The sequence below is a fragment of the Archocentrus centrarchus genome, chromosome 6, assembly GCF_007364275.1.
Source record: "Archocentrus centrarchus isolate MPI-CPG fArcCen1 chromosome 6, fArcCen1, whole genome shotgun sequence".
Classification (NCBI taxonomy): Eukaryota; Metazoa; Chordata; class Actinopteri; order Cichliformes; family Cichlidae; genus Archocentrus; species Archocentrus centrarchus.
This window is the reverse complement of record NC_044351.1, coordinates 17285237-17297998: the sequence shown is the minus strand read 5'-3', so window position 1 is coordinate 17297998 and position 12762 is coordinate 17285237. Positions and strand designations below refer to the sequence as shown.

General features: G+C 40.3%; 1 protein-coding gene across 1 annotated transcript; it reads right to left on the bottom strand.

The window, feature by feature from the left end:
* Positions 1-342: 342 nt before the first annotated feature.
* On the bottom strand, positions 343-12375 carry myo5c (myosin VC). Its single transcript, XM_030731125.1, has 40 exons — positions 12260-12375; positions 11798-11908; positions 11518-11689; positions 10950-11094; positions 9301-9457; positions 8992-9135; positions 8824-8905; positions 8552-8659; positions 8369-8475; positions 8016-8281; positions 7825-7906; positions 7591-7731; positions 7369-7491; positions 7190-7273; positions 6972-7103; positions 6740-6837; positions 6557-6643; positions 6339-6450; positions 6037-6248; positions 5772-5937; positions 5530-5676; positions 5294-5458; positions 5097-5190; positions 4951-5014; positions 4180-4454; positions 4032-4095; positions 3871-3951; positions 3581-3761; positions 3395-3488; positions 3237-3300; positions 2991-3159; positions 2835-2919; positions 2646-2744; positions 2310-2464; positions 1831-1920; positions 1550-1700; positions 1166-1451; positions 917-1091; positions 752-832; positions 343-650 (listed from the first exon to the last, which is right to left on the bottom strand). Exons 1-40 carry the CDS (start codon positions 12284-12286, stop codon positions 498-500), a joined length of 5229 nt encoding a protein of 1742 aa, XP_030586985.1. The 5' UTR covers positions 12287-12375; the 3' UTR covers positions 343-497.
* Between the last annotated feature and the right edge of the window lie 387 nt (positions 12376-12762).

The following is a 12762-nucleotide window of genomic DNA, read 5'->3' as shown; positions in this document are numbered from 1 at the left end:
ATTAATTGCAGCTTAACATCTTAACATAGCTAGAAATATACCAAGGTTATATCCTCTGAGGGTATTCAGGGAATTGAACTAGAGGACTTTCATGATACAGGTGAAAAAATAGACAGCATTTAATAAACTAATTTTAGCCTTGCTGTATTTTAACCTGAGTATTTTAAAGCTGCAAAATAGGTTTAAAAAACATGTTTCCCATCCGTATGCATGGATATAGCTTTAATCCAAGACAATGCCTTTATTAATTCCTTTGTCAGCATATTCTTGCAACTTAAATAAAAGCATATATACAGTTTATAAGAATAAAATATGATTGTTATGATGCATTCAGTCAAAATTTTTTTGCAGTGTTATTCAGTTGTTCTTCATTTTAAGCATGTGCTGTACAGGGTTTAATGAAAGTGCTTAAATATTTATATCTACAATCTGGCACAGCCTTAAACAAACAGACTATGACTCAGTCATAAGGAATGAAAGGTCAAAGGATCGGCGTGTCAGATCCTGTTTAGGAAGTTCAGATGAAGGCTGCTCGGGACCTGCAGCAGCTCCAGAGCCTGCGAAGATGGACAGAAAGGAAACGTGACCTGGAAACGATAATCTGTGTCCAGCATCAGCTGCGAGGAGCCTTCGTGATCTTGGAGTAAAGACTGAATTGAAAAACAGATTGACAGTTTACTGAGGTGCACTGTACACTGTATTTTTAGTTATGAGGGGGTTCTTATATCTGAAAATAAACAGCGGTGCTCACCTGGACTTTGCGGACAAATGCTGATGTCACCCTTTTTTCAAAATCATCAATGGGTGTGTATGAGTTCAAAATCTTGACAATCTACAAATTTACATGTTAGGTTTGACTTTAGTGAGACAAAAAAAAAGCCATTAAAAGCATATTATATGCCACTGAATAAAGTACCTGAACAGGGCTGAGTTCAGAGCACTGTTCAATGATCTCCTTGGCGTCATCATCAGTGGATTTGTTGACTTGCAGTAACCACGCAGTTTGAGCCAGTGGCCTCAAAGTATCAATAGCATTTGAACTTTGAAGTTCCTTTTCTTTCAGCCACTCTTCCAGGTAACTGATGTTACACCTGAAAGGACAGAGGAGCTGTTAAACTAAACTCCCTGTGAGTTTTGTTCAAATATCACAAAAGCGAATGCAGACCTGATCTGCATTCCCTTCCTGCAGGAGCACATGTCTTTGCGGAGCATGATGTTGTTGAGAGTGGTCGCACCCACGAGGAAGAACAGCTGTTTGATAACTTGTTTGATGAGGCCCAGGTCCAGGCCATGGTGGCTCATGGTGGAGTGGAAGACAGTTAGATGCTGGAGGATGGAAGAGATGGTGTAGGTCTCAGAGTCCTCATAGATGCTGCTGGAACGCTTTCTGAAGCCTGTCGGCTTCATGCTGGAAATCCCCTGTAGACTCTCGTGCTCCAACATGCCAGGCACTAAGAACATATAGAAGTATGCTTTATGCTGCCAAAAGTGATAATGACTTTTTTCAATTTTTTTTGCAAAATACTAAATTTGAAAAAAAAAAAAATACCAATAGTTGGAGTGAGAGTCTTTTCCATGAGAGAGATAAACCGGTGATAGATCTGGATGGCCAGATCGCTGAGAATCTGTCTGTGTTCAGACAAATCGAAATTCTGCAGGCAGTTCTTTTTCTGGCGAGGGGTACTTTGCTTCAGGAACTCCTTTTGTGAAATCAATGCAAAACAGGAGCATGTCAAAATATGCATGCTACGATATACGACATATTATCAGCAGATATAAATGAGAGTGTAACCACTGGTTAAAAAATAAAATAAAATAGTAAATTTGTACTTCCTCGCCGCTGTACTGCTTCAGACAGTTGAGGAGCTGGTATGTGTTTGAGAGCCAGAAGGACAGGAACTCAAAATCTTTGTGGTGACTCTAAAACAGAAAAATGTCATCTATACCATTAAATAAAACATAACTAAAAGTACCTAAAGTACATTACGTGTTAGATATTACATTTATACTTCATTCAAAAGAGCAAAAAAGATTCGAATTAGAAATAATTTCTAATAGAGCAATAATTGGCAGGACAGAGGCTCTGTGAGGAGCTGCTGTCTCACAGTGAAAGGGGTTCAAACCTGGGCCTCATGTGTGGCCTTTGCATGCTCTCCCTGCACTTCCACAGCTCCAGGTTCTCCAACCATTGAAAAAACATGCTAGATTAACCCCACTTATCTTGGCCCAGTGCACACTTGCACTTAGTCTCAAGAGTTTTACTTCCTGGTTAAATAAGGATTTAAAAAAAAAAAAACTGTTAAACCTACCACGATGGCCTTCTTGACACCAGTAATGATTGCATTCATAAGAGACTTGAGTTTTGTTTCATCATTCAGGTAGTCAGCATGGCGCACACACATGAAGAGGATGTAAGCCGGCAGGGTCGGGATCATGTTGACCGCCACGCCTTTGAGCTTCAGATCTGTGAGAAAATTAAGACATTTGCTGGAGAACACGATTTACCCATTCAATCATCTGAATTTTATTATGCTTACTCCTGCTCACATCCACAGATAACATAGCTTATATGATTATTAATGAAAAGGTACATAAATGTAAAATGAATGTGGCCATATTGTAGACAAAGTGCAGGATAAAAATACCCAGAATGATGTTTTGAATGAGCCTTGGTTCATCCTCTCTCTTGTACTCCAACATGCCAAGGTATTCTTTAGGAATGGTGGATGCAGATTTTTGCCTTGCTGCATGAGAAATATTAAACATGATGAAAAAGTTGAAATAACATTTATTTTATTGTTTGCTTGCATGTGCCACAGGAGCCGCAACACTACCTTTCTGTGATGTTTCGAGGCTCTTAATTTGGGTCTGAAGTTTCTTTATTAACCTGTCTTTCTGATCGAGTAGCTCTTCAAAGTCCTGAAATAAACGTGGAATTGGTTATTGATTTAATCTCGCTGTAACCCTCCACCCTTCATACACCCACGCACCATGTTCTCAGCAGTTAACAGTGAAGTCTCCTCTCTGAGTTTCCTTTTAACCTCATTCTCCATCAGCTGCTGTCTCTTCAAATGATCATTCTCCTCTTCCAGCTCCTCTACTCTGCCTCGAAGCTCCCTCTTCGCCTCCTCCAGCTCTTCAGCTTTCTCCTCAGAGTGCCTAAAAAAAACTCATTAAAAATCAGGATGATTCATCCCTTCTTTAATCAAGAAACAGACTTCCGTACAGAAATTTACCTCCGTTGTGCGCTCTCTTCTGCAATCTTCTTTTGAAGCTCGTAAATGATCTCTTTGTTTTTTTCTTTTGAATGACAAACACAAAAACCAAAAGAACAAGTTAAAACAATAATCTGCTTCACAGTGAGGTTGCTGAACAAAAAAATAGTCAGGTGTACCTGTTAACTCTCTGTTCTGATCCTCCACAAGGCCTTCGAGCTCTTGCTTTTGTCTCTGCAGCTCTGAAACCTGCAGTTTCAGCTCCGGTATCACCTGTGGATGAAATTAAAGGAGAGATCGCAGTTATGTTCTGCAGCTCATCTATCTAAGCCATGACATATGGAATAAAACGTGCAAAGACATACTGAGTTTTCACTGCTGAGCCTGGACACTTCTTGGCAAATATTTTCATTGATATTGCTTTTCTCCTGGAACAGGTTTTGTAGCTTGCTGTTCTCATTCTGAAGGTGGTCCACTTTCAATTTCAAGCCCTCTACTTGACTTTCAAAGCTTTCCTTCTGCTCCCTCTGGTGGTTTTCCAGAATCCTGTCAAAAAATGCAAGAAGCCAAACAAATTCAAGCATACGCACCCAAGAAGAATACTACACACTTCTGTTATTAAGTGACTGGTTTGCTGTGGCTGAAAAATGTGGACCTGGTGGCTTTCTGCAGGCCATCAAAGGCTGACAGCAAATCTTCAATTTCATAAATCTTCTCAGAGTCATCTGAAGTCAGCCTTTGGAGAAACAACATGTGAGATTAAATGCCTAAAGGAGATGCAGTGAGAAAAGGGAGCACTCAAAATAGTTGGATTACCCCAAAAGAACTTCCTCTTCAACAACTCCTCCAAGAAGCTGTCTTGCAATCTCACTCATTTTAGCTGCAGGAAAAATCAGGACTTAGCAAATTATTCTTTTTATTTAGATAAAATAGATCACTTTCACAATTAAAATTAAAACTGTACTTCTTGCTTGTTCCGACTGTTGCCTCATCTTTCTTTCCATGTTATTCCTCTGATTTTGCAGGTTGTTCAGATCTCTGCGTAACTCGGGAATGAGCTTGACATGCTTGGTGAGTTGGATGACCTGTTCCTGCAGGTCGGAGTTCGCTTGCGTCCCCTCCTCTAGCTTTCTCTGCAGGCTGACTCGTTCTTCTTTTAATCTCTTTATCTCCTCTTTCAGAGTTGCCACTTCATTCTCGTGGTCCTGTCTCTGAATTTCAATGTTGTTTTCTGCAATCCTTCGGAGAAGAAAAAAGCTACCTGATTAAAACACTAGAACTCCCATAGGCGGTCAGAATGACCATCACCTATGGGAGTTCTAGTTCTAGTGTTAAACCAAAGAAGCTGGGAAAAAAATAGCCCAACAGCAGGTCCAGTTGAGGCAACTGGATGGTTCTGCAAACCATGAAAATTGCAGTGCCATCATTAATTACTGTACTACACTGCTGTGCAACCTGTCAATTGTAATGCAAAATGACAGATGATAAAAAATTGTTTTATATATATTATTATTAAGACACCTCAAGTTATTCATCATTGTTTTGTAAATGGATGGCTTAGGATATGTGAAAAAAATTATTGGTTTCAGAATACACAAATTTTGAGTTTTGTTTTTTTTTTCTTTTTTTGGTTTATATATGTTATTAGACAATTGTTTTACTGGTCTGGCCCAACTGAGATCAAATTGGGCTGCATGTTGCACATGAACTAAAATGAGTTGTGAAATTTACTTACTTTCTAAGCCTTGCTTCATTTTCTTTCTCTTCCAGAAGAGTCCTCTTTACATGATCAAAGCTCTCTGAAAGATTGTGAGGTCAGTCACACATGCATTATAAACACAATCAATGTGGTGTTTATATAGAAAGCTTGACTATTATTACCTTTGGCATCTTTGGCAGAAGCTTCAAATGTTTTCTCGATTTTCTGCTTCTCAAGGTTTAGTGCTTCTACCTCCTTTTGAAGCTGTGCAATTGTCTAGGCAAGAAAAACAGGTTTTCTTAAAGGAACTCAAACAGGGTGCTTCCTCTGCAAACAAAAATGCTGCAAACAGCATTTAAGCATCAACTTCAAGACTAACCAAACTAGCGTCTTCTTTAGCTTTCCTCTCTCGTTCCTCTACAGAAGCCTTCTGGTGGGTGGATTTTTCCAGCTGTGCCTCCAGACCCTGAAGTCTGTCCATAGTTTGAGAGTGGGAGTTTGCCAAGCTTGTCAGTCTTTCCATCAATCCACGGTTCTCTTTGTTCTGTCAGGGTGCACATTAAAATACATCATCTACAAAAAATCCACAGCTAAAACGACTCTGGACACAGTTACCTGCTCTTCAATCTTCTTTCTGAGCTGCTGCACCCTGTATGAGAGCTGGACATTAAGCACCAGTCGACGCATGGTCTGAAATCGCCGTCGTGCCAGCCATGCTCTGGCATACTTCTGGATAACCAGCACTTTGTGCTCTTCCATCATCTGTGAGGTTTGCATAAATCAGGAGGTTAAATTTATGTTTTCAACAATGTTATATTATAGTGAAGAAAAGGTTTAATAAATCTTCAGTTACAGACCTTCTTGTACTGTTTACGAGCTATCCGACCTCGCGTGAAGGCCTGGATGGTGATGGTGGCCACACGCACTACCTGGTAGATCTGCCTCAGGCGATAGCCTCTCCAGTGTCTCTGGATCACCAGTGCTGCCCAGCCCTGTTTCAGAGTCGCAGCACTCACTGTTTTACTGTAGATTTTAAAAAAAAGTAAGCATGCACTCATTTTACAATGTTAATTTTGGAGGATGCAGGTCAACAAAATTCTATTGCAAGTGAAAGGCTCTAACCGGATTGTCTTCTTTCCACGGATGTACTGCTGCAGAATGATGGCAGCCTTTCTCATGGCCAGGTACTTCCTTCTCTGGCTCCATCCACGGACATGTTTCTGGATGGTTACACAGGCTTCTCGAAGTCGGTCCAGACGCAGCTTCTCAAGATAAGCTACCTGGCCGGCTCTGAAGAAGATCTTCGTCCGACCAAACTTATACTGGTTGGAGTCCTGAAGATCAAGTCACGTGGGCAAAGTGTTGCACAGACATGCATTACATCATGATGCTCATATTAGGAGGTGCCATAAAATACAACATACCTGAATCAATCTCTGCAGCACATTCTTGCAGGTTTGTTTCTTGTCATTGAGATCTGCCTCCACATGTGACATTAGGATACTGTATCTGCTGTAAAACTCAATGTATGTCCACCTGAAAACAAAAACCATGTTAGCCAATAAAGCATGAGCATATGGAGTTGAACATACTATAAGGTGGATAATTATACACACACATATATATATATAAATAAAGTCACCTGGACGGGTAGCTCTGTGCACTGATACGAATAGTTTCAAGGACTCCACAGGCTCGCAGCTGCTGCACTACCCTCCTGGAGTCATATCTTTAAACATGAGCAAACATCAAAAACACAAACATGAGCGCACACTTTGGTGAACCACGAGTGAAACATCTGAATGAAAGAGTCACTGGTACTCACTCGAACGGGAGCTTTTCATCATTAGGCTTAATGCAGCGCACATAGTGAGGGGTGGTCACATTCAGTGTTTCCATCAGTAAGGAGAGGGAGCTGCGAAACTACATTCACCGACAAAGTTCAAAAGAAAGGACAAAAATACAAATTCAACTCCAGCCTGTTGAATAGGAAACGATATGTGAACGTCAGTGAGTTCAGCCTGCAGCAAGCAGAGAAACAGAGTAAACATTTTCACCTTATCTCCCACTGAGGTTCTCAGGTGCTTATTGGCTGGTTTCACTAAAGGCCTGGCGGGCTTCACTTTGACAGCCTTACTGATCGCTGCATTTTGCTCCTCCTCTTGGAAAAAGTTGGCCAGGAAAGGTAACTGATAACATTTGCAAACAGGAGAAATGTGTTATGATGAGGAAAAGTGAAAACATGAAGCAAACATAAAGTAAGGCCTCTCATTACCTTACTGGCCCTCATCATGTCCACTAGTTCTTCATAGAGAGCATCTCTGTTCTTCTCAAGAAAACCTTTGCACTGATATTCCACCTGAGGAAGCAAATATCCCAAAACAGTTTATAGAGTTTATAATGGCAGGAGAATTTTGTGCTGTATAGTACAGATGCCAAGTGACTGGACTCCACCTTGTCTGCAAAGTGCTGAATCACAAAGGCCTCGTTTGATAACCTGGGCTTCTCAAACAGAGGGCTGACATGTAGGTAGTTAGACAACTTTTGCAACCAGCTCTGATCGGTGCCTTGAGGGAACTGTTAAGCAGAAAGGCATAAGCAAAGGATGCTGACAATCAAGTGAAAATGCAACTGAAGATGACTGAAGATGCCAGAATCGTATTGATCAAATCTTACTAAACATTCTTCATCGAGCAAGTCAAGGATGCCCATCTTTGCTTCAATCAGATCAATGACGGGTTGATTGTCATAAAAATCTATCAGTGTCCACGGGATGTCCTCTTTCATGTACTCCTCTTGCTCCAGCTTGAACACGTGCTAAAAGTAAAAGGTCAAAGAGAATGACCCCCTCAGCTGATAATGAGGTGTGTGGGGTGTTTAGCAGAGGATCTGGAAGATGGAATTGCTTACCAAGTTAAACTGCTGCTGCAGTTTTTCGTTTGCATAGTTGATGCAAAACTGTTCAAAGCTGTTGATGTCAAATGTTTCAAAGCTAAAAAAAACAAAAAAAAAAAAAAACAGAGTGCGCACATCAAAATCACAGCAAAAGAAAGCTGCATCTATCAAACAACTAAAAAAAAAAAAAGTTGCTTTTGCATTACCCATAAATGTCCAGAACACCAATGAAAGCATGTTGCTTTCCTGGAACCTGTAGTGCTGTGTTTATCCTGTTTATAATGCAGTCAAATAGATGAGCATAGATATGCTTAGCTAGAGCGTCTCTGGCATTTACTGCCCGATCTTTGGGCACTGGCTTCACAACTGATTCAGCCACCAGAACGATCCTCCGATGGCACAGCCAACGTGCCAGCCCCTCAGCGCTCACCCCCAGCAGCTCACAGAACACTGCCAGGTGTGGATCACTGGGCTGAAAGATATACAAATCAAGCTTTGTATTTAACCTGGTAAATTATTTAAGATCGGTTGCACACACAAGTCATGGACAGCTACTCACAGGAACTGACGATTTGTCATCGCCTACATTTCTGATCTCCACATTCCCTAAATGCAGAATGGCTGCCAGAACTTTAAACACGTCTGACTGAAAGTCCTCCTTCAATCCTGGAGAAAAGAAGTTAAAGCTAAGATACAACGCACAGTAACGGCAGGTTGCAGTCAAACTGAGGCACCCTTTTACCCAGCAGTGAGAAGGTCCGACTAGTCTCTTCCAAGTCCTTTTTGTCATTTACACCTTCAATAGTAATGTCACCACCCATGCACGTGTAGTTGAACTTATCTGCACTCACTGTAGATGAAAGATCGTGTTACTGACGCTGCTCACAATAAAACAATCCCACAGTAAACGTGCATGACTGCAAGACTTAGTTGTGTGCTCCAAGCAAGTTAGATTAATTAGCAATAAAACAGCAGCAATTTGGGCCACAATAAACTCTCAGTACAAACACTTACACAGTCTTAGGTTCTTAAACTCTGGGGAGTCTGCACAGGAACAAATCTGGTAGAATATGTGGTAGTTACGCTCATTGTCTGCCTGAAACAAAAACTGACGATCAATATTGTGGATCGGCTATTTAAACATAATGTTGAAATCTGAAGGAATTATGATCTCATACATACCTGAAAAACCACTCTGGATTTCTCTAACAGGTAGGTCCTCATGTTTGCTCCGATGATCCGGTACCTCCTGTCAAAGCTGATCTCTGTGTATTTCCCAAAGCGGCTGCTGTTGTCATTCCGGGTGGTCTTTGCATTTCCTATTGCCTTAGAGGAAACCATATATAACCATATATGCCTGTTTAGTTAGAAGAGAAGCTGCTGCTCTGTGTGTGTGTGTGTGTGTGTGTGTGTGTGTGTGTGTGTGTGTGTGTGTGTGTGTGTGTGTGTGTGTGTGTGTGTGTGTGTGTGTGTGTTGTCTCATGGTCATACCTCTGTTACTGGATTGGATGCCAAGACTTTGTCTTCAACTCGAGTCTTACTTCCAGATTTGCTCACAACAGCAAAGTACCTCATAGCGTATCGAGCAGACACTGTTTTACCAGCTCCAGATTCACCACTGACAATGATAGACTGGTTCTTGTGGTTTCTGAGAAAGAAAAGGGGATATAACCAAAGTCCTCACCACTGTGTCTTGAAGTACCCCTGAACACTGACTTGGGCAGTTATTGATCTAGGACATAAAAACTGCATGCATAGAATTTCCAGTCAAATATGAGAAAAGCACCTTCAAATTTGCTGATTTTGTCCTCAAAAAAAGTTAAAAACTCTGGAAGGTTAACGTCCACAAACAGAAGTTTACATACACTCATGAATGTTATGGTAATTTTTTAATGATTTCTTTGAATTGCACAAGTCTGAATTGAATTGAATTTATGTTGGATTTTCTTGAATCCACACAGGATCAAAGGTGCACATACAGGCTCAAATATATACTTGCTTACCTAAATCTTCTAATAAGTGGTTCTAAAATGTCTTTTAACTTGACAGAGCCAAGGCCTATTAACCTTTCATTAGAGATCATAATTGACTACAACTGAGTTTCTCTTTGCCAGCATGAAAAAAGATTTGTTTGACAGCACTCATCGGACTGACCGACACTCAGAAGAATGGGAAAATCCAAGGATCTCAGTAAGAATTGTAGACTTACACAAGTTGGGAAGGCCTATTGGAGTCATTTTTAAAAAACTACAGCTGTCAAGCATGGTGGTGGTAGCATCATGCTCTGGGGCAGTTTTGCTGCCAGTGGTACTGGCACACTGCACAAAGTGAATGGAATTTTAGAGGAGGACTACCTGCAAATTCTTCAACTTCACCTCAAATCAACAGCTAAATGGTTGAAACTTGGACATAATTTATTGTTCCAAAAGGACATTGGCCTCTTTTACTAATATTATTCCTACACTGGGAAAAAAATGAGTTCACATGCAAAATCACCATCAGATTTATGACATGTGCGCAGCAGCCAATTTTGTTCTTGCTGCCTGCAATCTGCATACTATCTGCATACAGCCAAAACCCATTTTTCTATACAAGGAACTGGACTTAAAGTGGAAAGTGCAGTGACAATGTTGTAAGAGAGAAGTCTGCACCATAAGGCAAAACAGAAGGAGAAAGTCCGACTGGAGAAACTTAAATAATAGGGTCGAGGTCCAAGGAGGAAGGCAGAAAAGGGGCAGCTTTCCAAAGTGGTTCCACAGTAGTGATGACATTTGAAAAGAAATAAATAAACAAACAAAAGTGATGCTTGGGCTGAAATGGGAGTGCTGAATATCGCTTCCCCTTAGACAGTCACTGTAGTTCCAACAAAAAAAGAGTTTGGAACCCAAGTTGATATGAAAAAAGACAGACTATAAGAAAAAGATGAAAGCAGGTAGAGGACAAGGAGAACATGATCTGTCAACCCCAGATGAGAATCTCACTGTTGTGGAAAAAGAAAAGAAAAAGAAAAAAGGACTCCAGAATCGTGCCAAGAAATTAGAATGTCATTTATTTCATTTTAGTTCAGTTAAGTTATTATAATCGTCTCTGATGTAAAACTACTATAAAGGTTCTATGAGACAATCTCATCTTTTATTTACCTTGCCATTTGTTTGTAAGCCTCCTCTGCCACTGCAAATATATGGGGGTCCATGTCTCCCATGTTTTGGCCTGAGTAGGCATGAATGATTGCATCTCCATAGATGGGCAGCTGCTTGTAGGGATTTAGAGCCACCAGTATAATACCTGAAATGAGGAAACAACATGGACTGAGTAAGAAATTTAACCAACAGCCTACACCTCAGTACTCAGATATACAAACGGGCGCCAAATTAATAAAAAACCAACATGGAGTGTTTTAGTAAGGTGTTGGCCCCAAATTTCTGGTGACTGTGAAGGCCATAGCATATGAGTCATTATTTGTATTCTCATGTCATTAAGTGATTCATCGTGACCTATATAGCAGCATCACTATCCTGCAAGAGATAAGTGTCATCAAGATAGAAATATTTGCAATCTCTTAGAGCAACTTTTTATGGATTTGTAATATGCTCCTTACAGCATTACAGAGCCATAGGACCTCCTCACTGCAGGGGTCAAGCATTCAAACCTTTCTTTTAATTTGTCACCCATCTATATTTTGACATCCAAGGCTTCTTGCAGCTGTACCGCAGTAGGTATAGATGATTCTGGACTCCACAAATCGCACTTTGAGATTGTGCAGGACTGCAGGTTCGTGCAGGTAGCTCAGAGCTGTGAGGTCATTCTCCCCCACCAAGATGTCCGGGTTTCGAAGAGGAGGGAGTTGTGGTTTAGATGGGTCAACGGTGTAGCAGTACTCCTGTCCAGTGACAGGTGATGTAGGAGAGTCAGGTCAACTAGTGCTTCTCACCATTGTAAATGTAATACAGTGTCATTTGAAGGGCTTAATCCGTTACATTATACTTACAGTGCCATCCTCAAGAAGCAATTCAAGAACATTATCTCCAGAATGGAAATCTTTTACAATCTCTGCCGATTTCCACACATGTTCTTCATCTGGTATCCACACTCTGTTGAACTAAAATGATTTTTTAAAAAGTGACACTTCAATAATTATTTCAATTATTAATGCTATAGCTTGCTTTAGAAGTGATTAAAATTTTTTTAAAAAATGTAAGAGAAAGTCCATCCAATATTAAACTAATATTTCCTTTACATATCTTTCCATACAACATAAAATCACTTTTAAAAAATCAATTAAAAGATGCAACAAAGTGTTTAGACCTTAGATTCCGATGGATCTGCTTGCCTTACAACCTTTCAAAGCACTGACAAAGTTTCCATATGTCTCTAACTTCCAACCTCCAAACTGTATGGAAACATGATCTCACCTGTGTTTTAAAAAGATTAGGCTTGTTTTGCCTCTTACCTTGGTATACAGTTCCAGCACAGCCATATCTGTGCATTATTACTATAACTTCTTTTGTCTGTTTATCACCTGCTGTTTCACTGCGCTTTCCAGGTTACCAACATATTTCCTCCCCGCCCCTCACAGTTATGCTGGATTCACCTGTGAGGTTAGCCCAGATTACATCAAGCTTCCGCTCACGTCTCTTCAAAATAATAGTCCTTTAGTGCGTCCTTAGAAATCCACCTAAACCGAGATTTCACTGCACAGGCTATATCATTTATTCAGTGTTAATTCATGTGCTTGCCCTGTATTGGTTTATTGAAGGAATTTAACATGTATGTCATAAACTTATTTTCTATCTATTTCTATTTACCCTGTGCTGTCACGTTGGTTATATTAGCCGAATACAAAACAAAAGTCCATGAAGTCTCTAACCATAAACATACAAAGCATTAAAAAAAGAACTGAACATTTATTTTCAATATTTCCATAGATGATTGAACAATATTAATATTCAATTC